Genomic DNA, 25,078 nt, shown 5'->3' on the forward strand with positions numbered 1-25,078 from the left:
CAGTCTAGTTACTCATATTGTCTTTGGGAACTTTACAGCTTAGTTTCCAGAACCTGGAGATACATAGACACAGGTGAAAATAAATTCTCATAGATTTGTTAGTTTCTTTGGTTTATCTGATCATTATGTAGAATCATAGAATCATTTAGGTTGGAAAAGGCCTTTAAGATCATCAGGTCCAACCGTTAACCTAGCACTGCCAAGTCCACCACTACACCATGTCCCTAAGCACCGCATCTGCAGGTCTTTTAAACACCTCCGGAGATGGTGACTCAACCACTTCCCTGGGCAGCCTCTTCCAATGCCTGACAACCCTTTCGGTGAAGAAATTTTTCCCAATCTCCAATCTAAACCTCCCCTGGCACAACTTGAGGCCGTTTCCTCTTGTCCTATCGCTTGTTAGTTGGGAGAAGAGACCGTCACCCCCCTCGCTACAACCTCCTTTCAGGTAGTTGTAGAGAGCGATGAGGTCTCCCCTCAGCCTCCTTTTCTCCAGGCTAAACAACCCCAGTTCCCTCAGCCGCTCCTCATAAGACTTGTTCTCCAGACCCCTCACCAGCTTCATTGCCCTTCTCTGGACACGCTCCAGCACCTCAACGTCCTTCTTGTAGTGAGGGGCCCAAAACTGAACACAGTATTCGAGGTGCGGCCTCACCAGTGCCGAGTACAGGGGCACGATCACTTCCCTACTCCTGCTGGCCACACTATTTCTGATACTGTACCTTTAAAAATATCATAAGAATCTGGCCTATGGCTTTGATAATCTTTTTTCTGCAGTGCATTTCCTGATTCAATATAATACTCGGAAGCGTTATAGTTCTCTCCAAATTGCATTTAAACATGAATTATTATCTAAGATCCTCTTAGGATCAGCACCAAAAACATACTGTTGAAGGGAATTTGAAAATGATACTTTGTGAATGATCTGATCAGAAGCAAATTTCTATTACCATGTGAAGCTGGTATCCTCCCCTTTCCAGCAGGTGAGTTGAATATCTGTATCTTTCAACAGAGGGTTTTGAAGTATCTGAGATCTTTATCTTTTCTCCAGAATATTGTCATTTGCCACATTTTTGTTCTATCAATTGTGAAAAAAACCCCAACACTAAAAAAACAGATTTAAGAGTGCTTTTCCCTCAAGTTTACCTGTGCTCCAATGACATTCTTTTGTAGAAAAGCTGTCCCCTGGAGGCTAACTTTTAACATGGAACATATCTCTTAATGACATTTGTATTAAATACCAGTCCCAACCAACTTTTTGAAACATTTCTATCTCAGATGAGAATAAATTAATGACAAAAAGCATATTTTGTCCATCTCCCCCGAGTTTCCAAGCACATTCTACAATAGAGGAGTGCCACAGCTTTTTGAAGAAAAAGTAGGTAGAATTTATTCGTGTGGACCTAAGAAAAGTATATTTTTATTGGGCCTCTTCCCAGGTATGGCTAGTCTTTATGGCTAAACCAAGTAAGAACAGAAAGAGGAATGTCTGAATCGATGTGTGCAGATAGGTTCACCTTATGGGTAGGCACCCGCTATAGGAATTGCCACCTACGTGGTTGATGTTGATCAGAGTTTTAACTAAACTAAAACCGGGGTCTTGTGGTGGCAAGTATCAGACAATTTTAGTAATACATCTGGTTGCTCTGTACCCCTAATTCCCAGTCAGTCAGTGAGCTAACCAGCCTGAAGCACACAATTTGAAAGGGTTATTTCTAAAAAAACAGGTATTGCGGACAAGAGAAAATTATAGTTCATCCCTAGGTGGCCCTGGGATAGATGCAGGCCTGATTAGCTAGCGGCTGCCGGGCCCGCCTCGGTGTGGCCGGGAGGAAGGCCTACCCCACAGGCACACGTTGCAGAAAGCACGCGGGGACTGAGGTAGGGGAGGCGAGGGATGGATGCGGTTGTTACTCAGCAAGACATCTGAAGGGAACGTGTATAGACGGCTTTGTCTATTGTGCCGCCTTTTCAAACTGAGTCGATAATGCCAGTGTCGGTTTCAAGCGAAGCGTGTGCCAGATTACAGATAGCTAGCAATGGTGTTTGAGAGCCGTTAATTGTGCAACTTGAGAAGAAAATGTGCACATTCTTTTTCAGAGTGCTATTCGAATGATGGCCTTTTTATCCCAGAACACTGTGGGTTTCACTTTTATTCTCTTCCCACATAAAATGCATAAAGTGCACTGAGTCTCTTTCACTTGGCAGCTTATATATTGCATTCTTTGCGGGGACTGCTTTGGCTTGTTAAAATGTACCCCATGTATTAAAATGAAATTGTCACTGCTGTGTGGTGCAACATAACATGGTTTGACACTAAGCGCCTGCAGCTACAGAAAACAGACTTTTATTGCATTTATTCTTTCACAGACAAGAGTCTCTAAAGGCTCAGTGCAGACGTTCGCTTAGTTAAATCTGAATGAAGCCAAAGTGAACAATCTAAGTTGCTGTCTTTGTGCTTGTAGAAATGGCCCAGCCCACATGATATACAGTGATACAACCTGGAAAGAACAATTTTTAATGATTCCACCTGAAACAAACTGACAAAAGACTTTCACTTGCACAGAGAATTAATCAGGCAATCAGGATTTTGGGGGGTTTTTTTAAATTTTTTTTTTTTTTTTTTTTTTTTTTTTTTTTTTTTTTTTTTTTTGTGGGTGGTGGGGTGGTCCTTTGAACTCGGGCAAACTTGTACCCCAGGAGACAAACTGCTGCTCTGAACTCTATGTGAGCCACGCAGAATGCATGTTACTCTTTCCCAAAACCATGTGACAGGAATGGTGGTAGATAAATTCATTTTAAAAAGATCTAGACTGGTGAGAATTAAGCAGTATTTATGTCAGTGGAGTTATTTTGCGGAGAGTACCTGGAGGTAAGCACTGGTGTGTTGAAGGAGCATTGAACATGTTTTTTAAACACTAAGAAAAACAAAAGCGGTATGATTTTTCTTTTTGCTTGCTTATTAGCTTTCCATTTCTCTCTTTCCTCTCTTCAGAGTTTCTGTACCCACTCTGTAGCAAAGTCAACTGTTCTCTGGACTAGCGTGCAGTCGATTTACAAGACCTGAAAGAATGGTGAATTCCCAGATGTGGTATAACCATGGTTTGGGATTTGACTAATAGCTTTGTATTCTTTACAGTTTCTTCAATAATATATGTACCAGTTCACTGTTAATGCTTTAATGTCTCAGTGCTTAAAGTTATCTTGAGGTCATATAAGATGAACAGTAAGGCATTTCACCTACCAGTGTTACATGTAAATTACTGTCTTCACCCAAAATTTGGCTTTATGTTGTAATAGGCATATATGCGTTGTCTCTGGTTTTGCTATACAATCTGTCTTTGCAGGTTATTTTTTTAACATTGTAATCCTTAATAATTGTTGCTTAATCCTCTGGTTTCTTCTCCAAATCCTGTATTTTTTTTCATGCCATTTAAAGTTATTTTGGGTGCACAAGGAATCTAGAAATACGTCCTTTGCCTTTCCAAGCAGCACGTGAGAGCATAAAGAATGTCCTTGTTCAGGGTGATCCCTGGAGCCAAAAGGGGACTGTTCATTGACACTACTGTGGCTCACACACAGCCGGGAGCGCAGCTGCAGGCTTTGAGGGTGGCAGGTCCTTCTTGCAAGCCACACCGTACCATAATGAGCTCAACCAGTTTCTCTGCAGAAATCAGCAAGAACAGCTTTGAAGATTTCTCTCAGCATCTGTGCTTGTCCTTTTTTTCTCCTTTTGCTTTTTGTTTTTGCTGACTGAGCACTTTCATCACAGTCTAGTAACACATATTGCCTCTTCCCCCATCCCACCCTCTTCTCTTTTCCAGAATGGAGTCTACAGAAAAATGTGAAGTAGTAATTCAGCATTTTAATGGCAAATATCTGAAAACCCCACCCGGTCTACCAGGTAAGTCTAGCTATAATTATGAAATTTAAAATTCACTGAAGAGTTTAGAATATAGAAATGCTGGAATTTATGTTGAGAGTGGCTTGTATTACTGGCCCTGCTAAGAGGGCGTACAGCTTTCCTGGTTGAAGCCTATCATTTATGACCCATAACAACTTCTTCCTTGTCCAAGTTAGTAATATTCAAGCATTTATGTTTGACAGTAGTAAATTTAAGTACATATAAAAATCATGTTGTCTTACTGCATTATTTCCTTTTTAATGCATATATTGTGTGTGATTTTTCTCCAATTAGAGTAAAGGCCACATAAGTAAATGCTGGTGCTTTTCTAACAGCCTAGAAATATAACTAGATCAACAACTGCATTACAGGTTAAAAAATAGCCAGGATTTCAGGTTGTATTAGCTTTGTATTCTTTACCGTTACCAGATAGTGTTACTAGTTAGTGTTACTAGTAAAACTGAGGATATTTCAAATATGAAGTGATTTTATACTATTTGTACTTGTCATAACTTAATGTAATCCTGCCATTTTCTGATGATACGCATAGAATACATTCAGTGGTGTGTCCATGCCACGTCAAAAGCCCGGTTCCAGCCAGTATCTTGCTTTTGAAATCTTCAGCTGTCATCTATGTGGTCATCAGCTGTGCAAAGTTTAGTGATCAGTTGTCTGATTTTTAGTGCTTGACAAGACCTCCCCAAGGCCACGAATCTGCAAAGATTTCTCCCTCAGATTGTCTAAAGAGCTACCTTCAATGAGCAGGAAATCCTTGCAAGAATTGTGTCCTAAGTTATTATCTTCTTTTTTTTTTTCATTTTTAACTTCCATTAAACTTTCCTTTTTTGGTTACTTTCATTAAATTCCTCTTTATTCATTGCCTGGTTCTTTATGCAGAAGATGCACTAAATACTCTAATTAAAAGAGAGCCATCTGCACAGCTACTGTGTACAGTAATTGAATGCTGCAATGTACATATAAATTTTAGCCAGATCACCTTCATGAAAGACTATAAAACTTTTCGTATAAGATGGAAGACTCCATTTTATGGATTTCTTTTTCAAAAGTAGTCACTGACAATTTTTCTCAACGCCAACTAATCAAGTACAACACCAACTTTTTGAAGTACAGCAGACCCAGGCTGCATAGAACAATGGGCAAAACAACATAGGCAGAGACCTTAAACCTTTGGCATGCCTTTCTGTATGCATACATTGAGTCCCAGTAGTAATCATCTGTTTAATATCATAGCAACACCCAATGGAAAGAGTGTGAATAGCAAGGAATCAGTAAGTGCAGCTTCGTCATTATAACCCTGTGAGCTCCACGGTCACATTCCCGGTTGTCTCAGAGAGGACACATCATCTGAGCAGAAATAAAGCAGAATATTCGTACAGTGCCTGCTTGAGACAAAAAGGCTACATGTTAAAGAATGAAAGCTAGAAGTTGAAAATAATTTTCTTTTTTTTTTTTTTTTTTTAAATTTTTAAATTAGTCAGGAATATACCGGGTATTCAACATGAACAATGTGGGACATCAAAATAGGAGTCTTGATAAGATAGCATGATTACTTACTTTTGTTCCAAGAGATGCACTGAAATTGGATTTTAATGGTTATAACTTTTGCTGCTTTCTCAATTAAAGGACTTGAATCAGCTCTTAGTTTCCTGAAGAAGGTGTCCATGTGGGAAAATTGTCTACTATGTTTCTCTCGTGATTGTTGTGATCAGATGGCATTTAGTTGCAAGGATGAGCTGGGAAGTGACGATTTTAAGAGTTTTAATTTACCTGAGTACCGTTCAGATGCAGATAAAGCATAATGCAGCTTGGGGCAAAGCCACTGAACCAGTAACTGAACTCACTCAACTATGCACTAGGTATCTGTAAGATCCCATTTTGTCCTCCATTTTTGGAGGACAGCTTTTGTAGCTCCAAACACAGATAATTAGAAATAACCATAGGGTATTTGATCCACATAAAAGAGAATATTTGTGCCTCATTATTAGAGTAGGGCACTCTTCAAATCTGTATTTAAAAGATTTTTTGTATTCATTCCTCTTCTTAAGAAGCCAGAGGACAAACATAATCACTTGAGCAGTTGGGTCGATTCAAGTGATACTGGCCACTCATGTTCATTTACCTTTGATCCAGTGCAAAAAACACTCAGTCCTAGTTTCTTCTTCTTGACGTAGTTTCCTGTTAGAGCTTCTACTCAGTTTATACATCTGTGCTATGAACCTGTATTTAAGCCTCTCAGCAAAGATAGAAGCGTCTTGCTTTATCCTCCTCCTGGCAGTTGCTTATCTTTCTGCATGAAGAAGGAAGGAAAATCAAGTCTCCTAGTGTACTTGGAAAACCACAATCAGAGTCTGAAAATTATCCTCCCAGCATCTCAGTAATTGGCATAGAAAGAAAATAATGTCTAGTTATTGCTGTGACCTCTTTATGGATTTCAGTTAAAAAATGAGGAACTGGACAACATTAGTGGAAGTATGCAACACTATCTGTTATTAACCTCTACTGCTTAAAGACATGATCTTACTGCGAGAGAAAATTAATCAATCCTTTTAGGGTTAAATTAAATTGATTTAGGATTTTCAGCTGAATTTCTTTCAGGCATAGCAGTGAATTGGGATGGTTTTACATTTTTGTCCACATCTCCTCTCATCGAAGCTCTGGATTGCCAACTAATAGAAGGTTGCATGAGGCCCATCAGGAAAGAAATCAGCCTGGCTGCAAGCCATTTTGTACTACCCTGGTTCCTGAGGCAGCGGGATTGTGGACCAGACAAACCGTTTTGGCAGCTAGCTGCCATCCATGCTGTCTTCCCCAGCTGTGTTCCCTGAGATGTGATCCTGGTGACACAGTGGGATGTATGTGTGTGGGAATACCATGTCTGTAGGATAAAATGTTCATGTACTGTGGGGGCGGTTGTGCCTGGTTACCAAGTCACGATGGAAGGAGGACTGGAGTAGGTAGTTTTCACGTGATGCTGAACAGCCCATCAGAAAGACTGGGCACCAAGGCTCTGGCTTTCACAATGAATAAACCATGGACCGTGACTTAGTTATATCCTCCCAAAGAGTTATCTCAAACATTCATTTTGAATACAGAGCTCTTTCCCAACTAGTGTTTCCTTGGCAAATGAGATGTAAATTTAATGGGATGTATTTTTTTTGTTGGAAATAAGACAGAAATTAAAGGAGAGTCACTGTTGTGTACCTGGGCGTTTGAGCCCAGCCAGGAGTCACACATCTAAGCTGACCCAGGCCAACAATATGGCAGGAAAGGGTAAAGCAGTGTTGCATCTGCAAGGAAAGGAGGGCACACAGGGCACTCTGGAGGCTCTGTATTCTGCGTGTTCCCAAGGCAAAAATATATCATTCCTTGTTTGACTTTCTAACTTCAACTACTGTCTGTTGTCTCTTAAAAACTGTAGAGCTGAGCAATTCCAGCTCCAGACCACTCTGCTTCAACCCAGTGACAATGTAAATGTTATCTTCTGGCACTTGAAACATTTTCCTGTCAGATGTGTAATGCCTAGGTAAATTGAGCAGTATTGTGTCTATGTTAATGAATTATTCTCATTAAGGGTGCTTCCCTGTCCAACTCCTTGGCTTCGTTCCATTCCAAAGGGAATTGCTCCACTGCCCTGCTTGCTCAACTAATAAGCATTTCATGATGTTCAGTCTTAAATATACACTACAAAATAATTGGTTGTCCCATAGATAATTAGTTAATATCTTTGCATTTCTTCCAGACAGAAAGTACAGTTGTCTCCAGAAATCTGCAAACTCTCAGTGCTTGGCAGATTCCATGTGAACTTCATAAATATTCTGAGTAGCTTTGAGTGATTTTTTTTTTTTAGTATTTTTTTTTGTGTTTGTTTTTGTTTTCCCTTTATCAGCACTGCTTTTCTGAGATAAACAGACCAGGGCCTACTGGGTATATTTTCTTCCTATAGAGAGTGCACCCCATGTGAAACTAATTGTATAGGCCCCGTATTGCCATTCCGGAAGAGAAGTCAGCAAATTAATGCATCAGACTATAGCACTGTACATCTCCATCAAGATATGAAGGGCACTATTAACGATGAAGGTAGCTCATCCTCAGTCTTTCAGTGTTGCATCTCTTTTTGTTGGTGAATAGGGGACTTCTTATATAATACTACTAATCTATCACGTTACAATCACTGAATTAAAGTAAAAATTCCTAGCTTTTCTGTCAGTAACAAATTGACTTCTCTTTGGATGGGCAAGCTTAGGGGACAAGAGTTTTTGTTTAGCTCCCAGTATCCTTGGATGTCTTTAAAAAACTTAATTTTCTCTTTTTGAATAAATGCAAAGACTTAATGAGTACTTACTTTTCTCTCTAGAATTTCACAGGAACATGCCTCAATTGCAGTAATTATCCTCTGCTGTTATGTCTGTTATGCTCCCTCACAGCATTTTCTAGTCATTATAGTACTTGCTAAATTTCGTTTGCTTTGTAAATACTTTTAGTTGTCAGAGGACATTGGGCCAATTCCTATCTCAGGGAGAACTTCAAGAAAGTGAGACACATGAGTGCTACAATGCATGGTCAAGAATCTTCCTCTTTCACAGTAGCTCTGTGTGGCTTTTAATGCCAGGTTACAAATATCTGACAAAAAGAAAGAAGAGGGAAGTACTGTTCTTGTGTAGGTTAAGAACCCCACAAGTAACAAGTGACTGTGGCATTTTGGGACTGACTTTTACTAGAGCAGAAACTCTTAAATAGAAAGAAATTATCTGCAACAATACAGATGTATTTGCAAATACCTCATATCTTGCTTTAATCATTATTGGCCGTGATTTTTCTCTTGAAAAGGGCCCAAGCACTGCATTTTTACAGACTCATTTCACCAGAATGAATGGATATTTTCTGCCTCTCTCCTTAGTTTAAATATTTCTCTTAGTTCATCTTTTAGATTCTCCAACCATGGAGAGTAAATTCAAATACTTTCAAATTCAAATCTTTGCTTCAGAGAAGTAGACTTAGAACATGGAATAATGTATTTAGAGCAACATGTTTTCTAGGAGATTGTGGCTAAAATGGTCATGAGAAAACAGTATTCCAGTTGAGGGTTAACTGTGCAACGGATAGTAGCAACATTTTACACTGTTTTTCTTTTTCTCTTAGTGGATGAACAAATGATATCTTGTTTGTCATTAGTGATGCTGTAAATTGTTTTTCTGAATGAATGAACTTAAAATGGTTTGTTTGATAACTTTTTAGCCCCTTTCTCTTAGTTTGGTGCTTTATCTTTTTGTTTCATTGTCTCTTCATTTATATGCATAAAATGCTGAAAAACTCTTCCAAAACTATATTGTTGGGGAGTTTACCTCGTTTTATCAAGGTAAGTAATACATTAGTATAAATATCCATGTCTTTGTATCTCTCTCTCTATATATATGTATTTGACATTTTAAACAAGACAAAACAGCAGCCAAAGGTAAAAACTAGGTATTGATTTGTAGTTAGCTTAAAACATTTGTTGAGTGCTACAGAGAACTTAAACAGAATAAAGGGCATTCTGCTAGATTTGATACTGGTAATACTCGGTGGAGCTAGTTTAAAAAAGGTTTTTTCTTTTACATATTGTTATCCTCAGAAATGATCTTTATTCAAAAAACCCAAATTCCCTCACTTGGACCCTCAGTTCCTTTAACATATATGATGTTAATGTTATCTGAATCTTTTATATTGTCTACCTTCTAAGAATTCAGTTTTTTAAATATTTTCATTGTTATCTGCTGACTGCAGTATATAAATCCTTCCCTACTGTATCAGAAAATACGATCCATGTAAAGACCTTTGTAAAAAAATAACTGTTTAACAAACTTTCTATTTCTTTATCCTGTTTCCAATTCCTGGCTGTCATTTTTTATGGAATCGCCATTATCTTTCACTTTCTGTGCTCCACGAATGCGTGTGTTCAGCTCATTGTTAACAGAAATTTCTTTTACATCTCGAACCTTCTAAACATCCTTTTAACTGCCGTCAGTTCCCAGTCTTCATCTTTGACAGACAGTTAAAATCTTTAATTCCTTCTGTTATTGTCCTGCCTGATGATGACCATAAGGCCACTGTAACTCCTCCTGCTTTGGACCCCAGGTGCGTCCCACGTCCTCAGCAGTGTGCAGGCGGCAGTCCCCAGCTCAGGTCTCTCTGACAAACTGCTCAGTGCAGAATGGGCTCGTGGACCTGTTGCCTGGGTCTTGTTGGATGTTAAGAGGTGCCTCGGTGGTATACGCAGCTGTCAGAAGAGGGTATCCCTAGGGAAATAGAGTTTCATTTTTTGGACATCACAAAATGGTTAAGATCACATAGATTTTGCAGGAGAAGGCCATAAAGATGGACTTTCTAACCAAGAAACTACAGGATGGGTACTGAATTAGTAGAAAATACAAAACCTTTTGCTTCGAAAGCAGTTCCCTGGTTAGGTCTCTGTGGCTTTGTTTTGTGGCTCATGCAGGTTTTTGTGCTTTCGCCAGCCTCAGTGCTGCATGTTCTGCTCTCCCTTTTAGAGCCATGGCTGTCACACACCACCAGCGGAGGCTCCTGGCTTTGCCCTCCTTCTGGCACTTGGCCAAGTATTGCTTGTAGTTAATCCAGCCTGTACCGACTCTTCAGCCGTAGATCTCCAATAGGTTGTGATTTCAACTGCAATCAAGTGTTTCTTGGACTGTCTCCTTCCTTTCAAAGACAGCCTTTAAAAGTCGGATGATACTTGTGTTGATACTTCATGGCATTCTTGAGACTTTCAAATGTGAAGTGTGTCATTTTTGATCACTAAACAATACAGGTTTCTCCATCTTTAGCTCCTTTTTTTTCCCTCTAGAATTATATTTATGTAACCTTCAGTTGTCCTTGCTGTGCTGACATTTGTGTAGATGCTTCTGGTTTCATAGCACACATTCCATGTCCTGCTGCAAAGATCCATTCCAAATTTCCTAGATTTGGAATTTGAAGATTGTATATTCTTTAAAGCTAGGTGATACTTACTAGAAGAAAAAAGTTCCCCTGTCTACTCAAGACTTGATCTCATTTCCATTTAGCTCAAACAAAGACTCCCTTTAACTAGCAGGATACAGAATGAGATGTTTACCTGGTAAACCCCAATAGCTGATATGCACTTATTTCTTGGAGGAATGTGAGTTGGGTTAATTTGTATTTCAGATATTAGGAGGTGTGTTATCAGTGCTAAATCAAGTCGTTTGGGCTCTTCAGGGAATTTGTGTGAGAGAAGACGGAGTGCTGACATTTTTTAAGGCCTTCTTTTCCAGAAATACATAAAGATGTTGATGATGGGGATGGTCTCAAAGATCTGATGTGCTAAATATTTATGTTTGTTTTATTTGAGCTTGTACTGCTCTATAAGTTCTTAGGAAAAGAACCATATCTTTTTGTATTTTAAATAACCATATTATGAAATACTGACTTTTGTAATCTGGCTTTATAATTAATGAGAAATTCTTTCACAGATTTTTTTATTACTTTGTAACTGGAAGTAATAAAAAACGCATAAGATCAGTTTGTTTGTGGTATTGCAGGTATTCAGGTTGTGATGTATAAAACAGCATTACTGCAGTTTGGATTAAGATCTTTCACTTGGTTTATAAGATTGAAGTTAGAGAACAATACGGCATATAAATGAGAAAAGATCATTCCTTGTTTCCTTCTGTCGCAGTATCACCTGTCATATCTTTCCTAAGATTTCCAGAAGTCTGCAGCATAAATGGAGAATTGCATTCCTTTCTCATTTGTAATATCTAGTGGTAATGAACTGTGTCACAGTTTATCTAAACTAATTTTAATATATACATTTTTTCTTTTAGCTCAAAGTGTATTTTTGCTTTGAAGAGTGACTATGTAAATCTTCTAATTCAACAAATCCATTCCCTTTATATGCAAAGGCAGATATATTTGCTTATGAACAAAAAAGTCTCTTCTATATGTTCCTGCTGTGTAAACAGCACAGCTGAGAGCATGTGCACTGAATTCTGTCGTGCCTCATACATCAGCGGGAGAAGTGTCGACAAGTTTCTGGTCCAGGGACAGTGCTGTTCCTTGGATGCACTTGTAAAATCCAAGTCGAGACAGACGAGTTGCGCAGGTGTTATGGCAGGCAAAATTTATGAGCCAGAAAGATTCACAGCTTGAATTTCAGATTGTTTAGGTCTAAAGGGCTGGCAATTTAAAACAAAGCAAAACAAACAAATAAAAACATGCAAATCAGAGCATGAAACAATGTGGAACATTGTAAAGTCATTTGTACATGATTCAGATTTCAGGGAGGAATTCTGCTTTTGCATCAACTGTGGCCAGCAGTGGCACAACTCCTCCTGTTTCTTCCTCTCCTGCATTACTTTATTAGTCCCTTCAGGACACTTTAAATGATGGAGTACATCTGCTTTGCAGGCCCTACTGCTGCAGCGTAGTGTTGTCACACCTGAGCCAGCTAGTTTAAAACTCATTTAAAAAGCTAACTTGAGCAAGGGTATCAATCTAGCCGAGCACAAACTAACCACTTGAACTCATGGTGTGTTATGCTCAATAATATCCAGCAAGTGGTTTACATGATCTTTTTTTTTTTAACTGAGGGGAATTATTTTCCTTTCAGCCCTTTCATAGAAAAATTCTTCCTTTCCTCCTCCTTCCTCCCACCCTCACACTTTTCCAGTTGCTTTCTCATTAAACATTTTTAAATTCGAAGTATAGAGAAGTTTAAGTCAGAAGTTTCAGTCTAAACCTTTGCCCCGTAAATTCCAGCTAACCTGAACAAAAAAGTTTTATAACTGAGGGGAATTATTTCCCTTTCAGCCCTTTCATAGAAAAATTCTTCCTTTCCTCCTCCTTCCTCCCACCCTCACACTTTTCCAGTTGCTTTCTCATTAAACATTTTTAAATTCGAAGTATAGAGAAGTTTAAGTCAGAAGTTTCAGTCTAAACCTTTGCCCCGTAAATTCCAGCTAACCTGAACAAAAAAGTTTTATTGAAGCTTAACAATGTACAAATGGATATTTTTTGACACACTCCTTTGGATATCCATATTTCAGCCAGAAGTGGAGGCCTCTGGGCTTGGCCTGTTGAAAGGCCAAATTGGAGCATTGATTTTTCACATGTTTTGAAATGCCACTGTAAATCAGTAAGCGGCCAGGTGACGTGTGCCTGGTCTGCGCTGCCTGCAGGGCTTAATGGGGACACAGCGGCTGCTGCCTTCGAGCACGCTTGGGCAGCAGACAGCCTTATGGAGGCTCTCATCCCTAAGTGGTGGCTCTCATCCCTGATGGTTTGCTCCATCAGGGCTGGTATGGAGATGTCTCTCCAAATGCATTTTTACTGGCAGAGCTTACGAAGAATTAGGTGGCTTGAAAGAGAGGATATGTATCCGAACTTCTGATTGCTTTTGTGAACAGAAGACAGCCTGCAGGTGCTTGGTGTGTTCTTAAGCGTTTTGGGAGAAATTTGGCGCTGGAGCCTTTAGGAAGGACTGTGTAGCAAGAAAGGGAGTGTAATGAGAGAGGGAAGGCACATGTAAGGGGAAAGGAGTATATGGGGCCTGTCCTACCTTACCGGTCTTGCCGTTCTGCCACTTTCACTCCCTCCCTCCCTCCCTGCAAAAGTAAACCTTTCCCTGCCACCAGAGGAGCATTGAGGACTCTTCTGCGGGGCTCCCTCCCAAGAGCGTGAAGTGGCATGAAGTGTCTGAAGTAGCATGTGAAGATCTTTCCCTTTGTGATTCATCCAGAAAAAATAAGGTGAGCGGTATCACAACAGCAGTTTCCATATGTTTTGAATACCAGGAGCCTCTTGCGTAATTGAAGTCTCTCTCTCCCCCTTCTCCTCCTCAAATGGTACTGCACAGCAGAGAAAAGCAATTCAGCCTGAAAGCACTGGGAAAGCAGGAGGCTAACATTTTATTTGATTTTTTTCTTTTTTAGTCACAACAACAATGTCATTATGCTGGTCAGCAGTCCTTAGCAGCTGTAAAAGCCTCATTTCTTGGCCATTTCTGTTAGTCTTTCTTGTTTGAATGGCAGCATTTGATCACAAGATCATAGAAAGGTCTTTCTCAAGTTCAATCACAGGAACTTGAAAGAGGGGCAAACCAGCCTATATTTTACTAGGACTGCCTTAGTGTCTATGGTATGTCTGCAATTTACCTTCTACAATGTAAGAGACATCAAGAGGGAGGGGAAAGGTGCTGGATGTCTGATTCTACATTTATCCTTTTTGTTAAAGCTCATTAAAACAGCATTTTATATGTAGCATTTCCCCACACACACCCTATATATAATCCTTAAGTATATAGTATTTCCAGAATTGCTGCTGTTCAGCAAAGAAAAAGAAACCAAAAAATGAAAGAGGAGGGGGAAAGGAGTAATTTAACTTTTCGGTTGCACGGATATGGCATGAGAAAATACTTTTCAAAGGCCAAGTTTTACAAGCCTTACTTCACGTAAGACTTTCCATTTCAAAAAAACCCTAACAAAAAATGTTCCAATTGTCATGGGTGGCTCTTCAGTTCCAGTATTCAGAAGATGCTGAATACAGTCAGCATCTTCCTCAATTAGATTACTGATTACACTGTGAATTCACTGATTCTGAGCCTTTTTTTCCGCTGGCTTTTTCCTTCCCTTTCCCTTTCCCTTTCCTTCTTCTCCCTTTTCATTTTTCCCTTTCCCTTTTCATTTCCTTTCTTCCTTTCCCCTCTTCCCCTCCCCTTCCCCTTCCCCTCCTGCTCTCTCCCCCCCGCTTCAATAAATACCATAACTTTGTGATCGAGTGTAAAGTTTTGTAGTTCAGAACTGTCATTATAAAGTTTTGAAGTATGTATTCAAATTAAGAAAATAAGGCCCAGCAGCCTACTAACTGTATTCTTGTCTGGATTTCCCCCTCCAAGCTCACCCACTATAACAACTCCATGAGTGAGCACCTGCCCTCCAAAGCGCTCTCCTTCAAGAAATTCTCCACCAGCTGAGTTTTACATTACAGTGTAGTGAAAGCCTCAGTATCTGGGATTTTTAAAAGAAGCCTGGTAGCAGAGGAGTAAATATATTGTGAGATTCTGTCTTCCACTGATGCAGGAGTTAATGTCATTGGTTATTTTCATCTCTAATTTATCTTATTTCAGACTAGCCCCAAGGGTGGCTGTAATAGAAACCAGGGAAAAGTGAGCTGGATTCTCTAAAAGCAGAGTATTCTCCCTGCGTGTGAGTGGCAGCACCAAGAAACTTGCCTTTGCCTTAGGAGACTGTGATTCCAACAGGCGTAGTGTGTGGTGGATGCAAGTTTAGGTTGAGCAGTTTTTCCTTTTCCATGTGAGTTATCTGTGTTTCAGCATACTGCATATAGCGTAAGAAAAAATAGTAATTAAAAATCCTAAATGCGATTTTTTGTGATTGAGGTGTTTGTAGGCAGTTTTTCGTTTATGTAAGTGTATGTTTTGCCTGCCTGTAGTTTCAACCAGATACAGTCCTTTTGTGCATCTCATGACCCAGGTTGCTGGTTTTATCATTGTGTACTAAGCATTTCATCCAAAGTGGGATTTAATTTCAGTGCTAAAAAGATAAAAGATGTAGATGGGACAGTAATAGTTCAAGATGGAAAATACTGAAGATATTGGAACGTGTCTAAGTTTAATTTTAAAGTTTTTTTTCCCAAGATGTTGCATGTTTGCTGGCTTTGGAAAAGTAAAAAATGTTCAGCACCCTAAAAATGTACATAAGGAGAGGGCTGACTGAGGATTCTTCTGTTCTGACCATTTTGTGTGATCTTTGACTCCAGGAGGTTTTTCTGGACGTCAGAGTAGTGACGTACAGGAGGCTTATTTTGTAAGTGGGCTGCGTGCTAGTCCTCCAGTATCTGTTCCTAATTTAACATCGTGGGCATTTTTTTAAATAGTTTGAGTGAGAGGCACGTCAGTCCCATTAAATTGCATGGATACTTAGGTATTAAAGTCTTTTAGGCTTAATTGAAACTATCGACCATTAATCAACAATAATATAACCAAGTGTATGAAAATTAATAGATGGAGCCAGACTGTCAGGCCTGGGAAATAAAACTGTTTCTTTATCCAACAAAAACAACTTGGAAGCTGAAAGCTTCTATTTGTCACACAAGAAAGATCAACTTAGGATCAGGAAAAAGATCCCCCCTTCCTTTAAACCGAGAGTTTGAAAAAGATGCTAATTATATTGATTTTGATAGTGAGTTTTGTTCAGCAGATGTTTTTCTCCTAGGAAATACATGAGGACCACCAACATACTTCAAACAGACCCCCCAAAAAAGAGCAGTCACCACATAATGGTTTTCAGTCACCACTGGCGGGTCTGAATCAATGGCTAATTTGTTACCTCATTACCGTTTCTCATGCATCAGATCCCACACCTAGCAGTGAACATGAAAACCTTTCCGCCTGATTGCGGCACATCTTCTAATAACAAACACAAACTTAATTCTATTTATTTTCATGTTTCTAACCTTCTGCAGGGGAAGAGCAATACAGGCAGAGACTAGTGGTAACTGCTGTGCAAAACTGCCATTGTAATCTAGCCCTTTTTCCAGGAACACAATGAATCCCAAACAGTCCAGTCTCAATCTGAAACCTGTAATAGAGCCCTAAGGAGGCATCATGAAAGGCTTTAGCCAGCACAAGTGCATTTAATAAAATTAAATGCGGCTGTCAGAACTTACAAACACTAGTTAAGAAATCAGAATAACTCCGTTATCTAACACAGCTGATGGATTCCAGCTATGGGTCTGTCGACGGTTTATGTACACCATCTAAGGGGGATGTGGCAGAGAAAGATCAGTCGGGGAAGAGATGTCACCCGGTTACTTAGGATGTTAATCCTTCCACCAGACCCATGAGCAGACAGATCTTTGTTAGGTACCACAGTGGAAACTCCACAGTGCATGCTTTCTGTGAAAGAGCCGCAGCTGTTAGAAATACTGTAGGTTTGCTCTTTGTTTTAATCCTCATTTTGTTACTTCTTTAGTGGTTCTTAACCTCCTACTTTCTTGGTAAGAACAAGCTTAATCTGCACGAGCAACTACTTGAAGAACAACTGACTGCATCTCACTTCCTTGCTGCTGAGCACCTTGGAGAGAGTATCTTGATTAATAAAATGGTTGTCCATCACTCTTTCCTGTTCCCAGCAGGCTTAGTGCAGTGTGTCTTCCCTGCAGCTAGCATTGCCTTGCTGTCACCGTCTCTTTCATGCCAGCATTTCAAAAATTTCCTCCGTGGGTTTTGAGCAGCCTCAGCTGTACTGAACTTCTTGTAAATACAGTCCTGCATCTACATGTCCTGTGCCTGCAGCACTAAATCAGACACCGTCTGCATCTTGTCACTTATCTGCTCCTGAAGGAAGGGTTTTGCCGGCTGATGACATGGCACAGATTCCTCCACCCAGGCAGACTGGGTGCCAATGGCTTGGACCTAGATCCTATCCGTTGCTGTCCTTTTCTCATTGCAGAGTCAGAATTGCTTAACGTTTTACGCTGTGACAGATTAGACAGGAGAAACCTTCTGTTGTCTGATAACCTCGTTTGATAACAAGTTTGTATCATTGGAGCTAAATCCGTATGACAGCTACTTGTCTTGCTTTGTGTGCTTTGCGTGGGCTTTTTGAGCTCTGATATGTGTGAAAAATGTTGACTGAATATGCCTTGCATTGTTGATTTTTGTAGATGAAGCCTACCAATCTGGGAAAATTTGAGTTGTGGTCCCATCTGACATGCCAGAATTGTTGGCAAGCCCATTTTTCATCAGAGCTGATTCTCATAGGATTGTGTGTGTGTGTGTATAAATATATATATGTTTGGGGTTTTTTTCCCCCTGAAATGTCATTGATGACCTTGATTGAGAAAGGTTTCTTAGTACATACTTAAATAACCCTTACTCAAATTTTAAGAACATGCTTGATTTTTGTCCTGAACAGCAGTAGTCTCCCAAGTCTGAACCTTCTATTTAAAGAGCAAAAGAGCAGCTGGGTGAGAGAGCAAAGTTCATTTTCTAACATCTGACGAGGTTTTGAAGGATGGTTTTGAATCTTTTTCTTAAAGACAAATGAAATTCAATAATTTTGGATACATCAAAATCAATTTATCTGAATTGTTTGAACAAGCTAAGAACTCCTCTGAATCACCAAATTTATAGAGGCGTATTGATGTCCAGTTACATTAAAAACCAGTTCTGTTCTTTTTATGCTTTGAATGCTTTGGACATTTTTGTTTGTTCAATATGCATATCTATTTCCATTCCATTCAATGTCCCTAATGCTTGAGCATCTCACAAATGAATTAACTCACAGGGTAATATACTGAGTAATCTTTGGCCATTCTTTATGACAGGGAAGGTGAGACCGAAGAAGGGAAGATTTGCTTGATATCATGTAGGAAGTTTGGACTGCTAAGAATAATAAAAATAATGAATGCGTAGCTATTCCATATACTTTTTCACTAGTGGATCTCAAAGAAATCTGGGTTTTAATCCTACATCTTAGTTCAAGCTCATTAACTCTTCTTAAAGTCAGATTGTGTTTGGTTTGATGGTTTTGATGGGTTTTATTTTGGTTTTAGAGATTATAAATCTGTTTTCCTAGGTAATCCTTTTTAAGGAATTAAGTTTCCTGATATTTTACCATTGTGTGCTGATTTTTGAGACCATTGCTGCCTGCATCTTCTATCTGGATACTGCTTTTAATTTGTTGGCATGTGCTTTTGTGCTGAAATACCTGTCTCTTGGAATTAGATCTCAGCTGAGCTGGATGGGGAATTGAGCCATGAATGTTAACTTTCACATGCATCAGTTCGTTTTTACAGGCTTCTGCAATTGAGCTTAGCTCTTAGAAAAGGACTCGTGTTCCTTTCAAAGAGGATATCCTTTTGCTCTTGTGGCACTTTAAAGGTCTGTCCCTAATATCTGCCAAAACCAAAATAACAATTCCTTAGGTATTTCCTGTTTTCTCTTGTTAAGAACTCTAAAGCATCTATCAACTTAAAACAGTTCCTCCTCTTCCGTGCTAGCTTTTAAAAGTTGCGTCAGTCTTAAAAACAGCCAGTTCTCAGCACACTCCCTTGCATTCAACATCCTGATAGATTTTTCTTATGCTATTTTGTCTTCAATTTCATTATTTTTTCTGTGTGTTGAAATTTTTTCACTGCTTGTTGCCTGTTCCAGACAAAAAGACAGTCTTTAAGATGCTGAGTCTCCTCCTTTGCCAAAATTAGAAACATGCTTAAGGCTTTTGTTAGATCCTGGGTTTAATTTCCTGGTTAAAATACTTCCCCTCCTTTCTTTTCTAATACTTTTTTTTTTTCCTATTTGCCTTAAAATTGGTTGCTCATTTCCATGCGCAGTGAGATGACAGTTCTGAGAATGTCTTTGGGCTTGTGAGCTCACAGGAAGAGGATGTTGGGGAATAGGCACTTAACGGCATCATCTCTGCTTTCCCATGGCTGTTACTGCTTCATTGAGAGAGCAGATTCTAATCTACTCTATTTATATTCTTTGTTATGATTATTGGTTTTTTCATTGTATAAAAATAAAAAGGGGCAATTTTGGGGTCTCTGCACACTAGATTGTAAGTAGTATAATTTTAACAGCCCACAGAAAACATTTTTCCTCCTGAGACTTTTTCTGATTGTCAGAGTCCAATACTCCCTGACCAGGTTCCTTCAGATATTTCACACGAAAAGTGTTCAATGTTTTAATACCAGATTTACTTATTTAAAGATATTTGACATTATGTTGGATTGTGGTTTAGAAGAGCAATACGGCAATATGCTGAAACTACAACACAAACATGATATAGCAATTGTTATATACAGTGGAATCACAATAGAAACGTGATTCCCGGGGCCGGTCTCTATATGCTTCACCATCATGACGCTGAGCATCCCCTGTCGCTGGGAAGGAACACGTGGCTTGAAACCGGCTCAAACCTATTGCTCTTTCCCAAGTTTGTTGTATTAGTTGTCCAGTTTTTATACTTTATGTGGGCCTGAGGCTTGCAGATGCTGGTCTGGCCAGCTCAGGAGGACATTTAGACACTTCCTCCATGCTGGTCTGGCCAGCTCAGGAGGACATTCACGCCTTTTGGATTAACTCAGGGAAGTCCATTTACACAAACAGGTGATCCACTCAACTGATAGTGCTGTTTATCCTTATCTGCACCACTTTATGGTGCCCTTTGTGTTGAGCTTAGTTCGGCTTTCTTTACAAGGCTGTGGTCATCCCCTCTATTCTTCCCTGAGCTTCATGAGCACATACCTCACCTGTGCCCATCTCCTCTGAGCCTTCTTCCAAGGAGGAGGAGGTGTTGGCTGGTGATTTTCTACCTCCATCTCAGACCAGCACTAGCGATCACTGGTGTTGCACAGTGAGCTTAATACATTCATCACATGAATGACCAGCCCTCTTGCCTCGGCACAGTGAGGGTGAGAACATATGCCTATAAGGGATGCCGGTGGGCCCACCTCCAGGAGTTCAACTATGCCACTTTGCTCCATGGGCTCCACCCCATCATCATTTACACAAGCACTAGTGATGACTCATGTGCCAAAGATGTCATCCCAGATGTCCCTCTTCTTAATCCGTTGCCTTTCCCTGCCAAGCCAAATGATCCAGTCCATGGCTCAGTGAAGTGCCTCTTTGGCACACCGCCCGAAGGACAGCAGCCTCTGTTTGGATCCTGCTTGCTCCAGGTCTCCTTGGAGAGGTGGAGCATCAGAAGACTGCTCCGATGGCCACTGTGATGGTGGCCCATGTGTGTGGCCATCAAAGCGGCCTCTTGATATCATGAACCACCTCACTGCCTTACTTCCTGGGCTCCTTAGAAACATAGACCCCTGCTGCTGGTCCACAACTCACCGACCTCCTTGTCCCTGTAGTGCCAAGGAGACTTGGCTTCTGCCAGTCCTGACCTACAGGCTATCCAACATGTCTGAGGCAGCAGGAGGGTTTAATGTTTTAAGACCAAATTTACATATTTGAAGATACTTGATGTTACATGGGATTTTGATTTAGAAGAGTGATATAGCAGTGTGCAGAAATCACAACACAGACATGATACAGCAATTGTAATACACAATTGTAATACTGAATCACAATACAAACCTGATTCCCAATACTGGTGTCTGTATGCTCCACCATCACAAAGAGGGAGGTTTTGTCCTAATTAGAGAGGTCCCAAACATGGATTGAATAAAAAGTAGTCTGGAAATCTTTAGACTGCCTGCACAGTGAGGCGTTCTTACTATTTGTTTCCTAATAGTTTGCATTCTGCTGCTTAATTTGTAAGAATGAATGTTGCATATTTTTTCCGATTTAGTCATGGTTCTCATTTTAGCCAATACTTCTGAAGGATGAATCTTGTACTTCACTAAAGTCAGGTCCTGAAAGTCGCTGGGGGAAGAGGAGAGCCTGCATAATGCTGGGAGCTATTTGGAGATTCAGAGTCAAGGACTCTAGGGTAATTGTGCATGACATTTCAGATCTGAGATCTGTCTGCATCGGGAAGGGGGACAGCTCACTTGAAACATTTCCCAGGATCAAGGCTTTTTCTGGCTCCATCAGGAGTTTCAGGTTTCAATGGCAATTCAATCAGATGTGTCTTGTGCCATCAGCATGTGGATGCCAGCTCAGCCGTGCAGAGGCAGGGTGGCTTCGTGTATGCTGGTGGGAAGTTACGCCAGGATGTAAGGCTGCATGTAGTTAATATAGTATAAAATACCAGTGCTGTTGATTTTTTAGGTATTATGACTGAAGTGAGGCAAAAGCAAAGCCAGTACAGTTAATTTTCAATTTTCCATGCTAAAAAAAGGGAGGGAGGGAGCAGCCTAGATAAGATGTGGATAATGGAAACCGTATATACAGGAAGCTATCCTAACCTTTGATATACTTGTAAACAGTTTCTGTAGAGAGCAGGGGCAGCTTTTAAAAAGCAGCAGCCAAAAGGTGCAGAGCAGTGGACATTGTGCATCCCATTTTCTGTGCCATGGTGCTGGAGCCAGGGGTGTCTGATGAAATCTCGTAATGAAACATTTGAATGCTTTGAGCAGCTGAATACAGTTCAACAAAGCAGAGCTGAACTAATGTGGACTGCCTGTTTGCCAGTAAACAGATAATTGCACTCTGTTGTTTAATTGAATTTTAATGAAACTAAAATATACTTTGGTAAAGTCCACCATGAAAATGTTTTCTGCTTGTGGATCCTGTATATAGGAGATCAAGATATTGGGGGGAGGGGAGCGTCTACCAGATACACAGATAAGGCTTGAGGTTAAATTGTTATAAAAATAATACAATTTCCACATATTATGCAATTTAGATGTTTTTACCCAGAAGGTTTTTCATTGCTGCTGCTGTTATCGGTAGTCATCTGTTCATAGATGGATTAGAGTCAGGGAACATTATTAGGCCACAAAAAGTTCTTTTGTTTTTGCAGAACAACCTTGCAGCTGTATCATTCATACGTGGTTAGTTTGCATTTCTTGGCTACCAGCCATTCTAAATGGTAAAGAGTATAGTACTGGACAATGTGAGGTTTTTGTGTTGTGGGTTGTTGTTTTTTTTTAAAAAGGAAAAATCAAAGAATCCTTCTGATGCACGTTCTTTCTCACGAGGCTAGCATTTCAAAGGCTCGGCATGCAAGTTATGTCATCATAACCTCCTCTGTTCTTCTTTACTTGCTTCATGAACAATTTTCTCATGGAGGAGAGGCTGGATATTCTCAAGAACATTCTTACTCTTTGAAAATAATAAAAATTTTCTGATTCCCTGGGGCGCTGTGGGCAAGGTTAATAATTTCTGTTTGTTGCTTCATTCACAATTACTTTCCATTGGGCATTACAACCTCACTCTTATTTACAATTCTGGGATTTGACCTCGGGCTGGGGAATCGGAGGCTTAGTACTTCCTTTTTCTCTATGTGCTGTACAGGCTGCAGTGGGGAATCAAGCATACGTATCTGACTCCCTCATAGCTCTTGCCAATAAAAGCTGAAGAGCCTAGGCAGAGAATCTCTTCTTTGCTTTTCGGATGTCCTTTTGGTTTAGATGCCTAAATTTAAATACTTGAAGGTGGTTTTCAAAGGTAAAGACCACCCAAAGTTCTGCTGCTTAAAAGAAACCTCAGAAAATCATGCTCTAGATAAGAAAATAGACACTTTTAAAAACAGAAATACAAGATGGAGGGATTATCATAATTTTCTAATTCCTTCATTTGGTTAAGGACCTGGAAGGAAGATGATTAAATGTTAATGGTGTTTCTGGAATTATTATTGTCTCTGTTTGGTATAGGTAAAAGCAGTGGTCCGTAATTTTTTTGGACCAAAGGACAACCTTGGTCTTCTGTCAGCCTTCAGAAGTTTTTGAAGATTATCATATCGCCACCTTTATAATTAGAAACACCGTCCTGTAAGTTTGCTGTGAAGACTTTGTTCTCTGGCCTCATGGTCCATAAGAGGTGTTATACCATGGTTTGGAAACACACTGTCTGTAAGACATTCTAAAATGTCTCGAGTAGTATAATGGTTGTTCATAGAGTCCTGATTCAGATGCCAGCAGCATATTTTCTTTAATAAAATCCTGTCCTTGTAAGGAAGTAATCCATCCCCCAAGTCAATTTTAAGGTTTCTTGTTCACTTTAAATATTTCATTACATTAATTTTTCAAAACAACAAAACAAACATTCATCAAGTGAAACTAAGCATGTCACCCTTGAATCTGTACATCTGTTGCTCTCCTGCTGCTTTCCTGCATAATTCATTTTAATACATTTAAAATCTACATCTCATTAAAATTCCTTACACACATTTATGTATACAGTTTGCATTGAAAAGGAGAAAAGGTGGGAAAGGGTTTTATGGCAAGGAGGTTCATTAACATGACTGTTTCTTTTTTTTTCCTTAGTTTTTTTATGTATTGAATGTATACCTGTGGTCTGCCTTTAGCCACCTACCTCAGCATACACTGTCATCTGTCTCTCTGAGTCTCTCTAAGTATGAGTCATGTCTTTAGTGCCATTAGAAATTTCCTCTAGGATATTTTCTTTTACTCTTGATGTCTTTGTTCCTCTTTAAGTGCATACATCCTCTTCTCTTCATCCTGTTTTACTCACTTCACATAATTTATATACACAATGTGTTCTGAGCATCAGTCCTGTTATCAGCCAAGAGAATATCCATCATTTGCTCAGATGCCCTAAAGAGTTCTTGTGGGTTGGCTGTAGTGCTGGAAAGGGTTTTGATTTTCAAATTTTATTCAGTTTGTGGTTTCTTTTCCTCTATCAGTACTTTCAGTGATTGCAGTGTTTGGTTTGGTTTCATTTATTTTAGCATTGTGGAGTTGTTTGTATTTCTTAAACCGGCTGTAGAAAACAAGTCAGTCTGGTAGCTTGAGGTGGCGACCTTTTAAAGTTGGTGACTTCTTATTTCAGTGACTGCTGAAATTTGTTCTCTGAAATCCCTCATAGGTGTTTAGGATTATGTGTGATTGCTAAAAGCAATCATGAAGTGTTATCATAACTCTTGAATCATAAGAAAAGCTTATAACTGCAGAAGAAAACTCAAAATGCTTTGAGAGGCAAAGGAGGTCCATATTTGAAAAGAAAAAAATATAAAATGGTAATTTAAGAAATTAACTTCAAGAATCATTCTTGAGGAATAAATACCACCTTTTATGTAAGGTGGTATATGGTTGTGTCTACCTGGTTTCTTTGGACTTCCACATTTAGCTTTTGACATGTGTCTCTTAGAAACCTCATGAGAGGTATATGATAAATGAGATAATTAAAAAGTGAAATACATAGCGATTGTCTACTTGACTAACCTTTTTCCTTCTTAGAAGTAGGAGTTGAAATACACTTTCTGGAAAAGTTTATTCAGAGTTTACATGGGAAGCTCCTCTTTGCTTCCTGGTTATGATACAACGTCAGTCAGCGAGGAAGAGATTGAAAGCCATATGTGAGCTCTTTAAAAAGATTAGGTCAGGGGAGTTCAGTCACTTTGGCTTCCTTGAAATTGAGTAACAGAAAATGCAGCTGTGAAGGGAAAATTGAGAGAGTTCCGTTCTGAGCAAAAGTTATTTCATTTTATTCAGATTACCTAGTTCCAAATAAGCAGCATAGGTTTAATTCAGCAG

At 39.6% G+C, this 25,078-nt stretch overlaps 1 protein-coding gene across 2 annotated transcripts in view; it reads left to right on the top strand.

Moving 5' to 3' along the window:
- RBMS3 (RNA binding motif single stranded interacting protein 3) overlaps positions 1–25,078 on the top strand; it is a 450,305-nt gene that overhangs the window by 310,897 nt on the left and 114,330 nt on the right. For both annotated transcript variants that reach the window (XM_009288628.2, XM_009288627.1), the window contains one exon: positions 3,825–3,904. In XM_009288628.2, the coding sequence (XP_009286903.1) occupies positions 3,825–3,904 (80 nt within the window). The remainder of the gene's footprint in view (positions 1–3,824; positions 3,905–25,078) is intronic.

This window comes from Aptenodytes forsteri, unplaced genomic scaffold, assembly GCF_000699145.1.
Source record: "Aptenodytes forsteri isolate BGI_AS27 unplaced genomic scaffold, ASM69914v1 Scaffold9, whole genome shotgun sequence".
NCBI lineage: Eukaryota > Metazoa > Chordata > Aves > Sphenisciformes > Spheniscidae > Aptenodytes > Aptenodytes forsteri.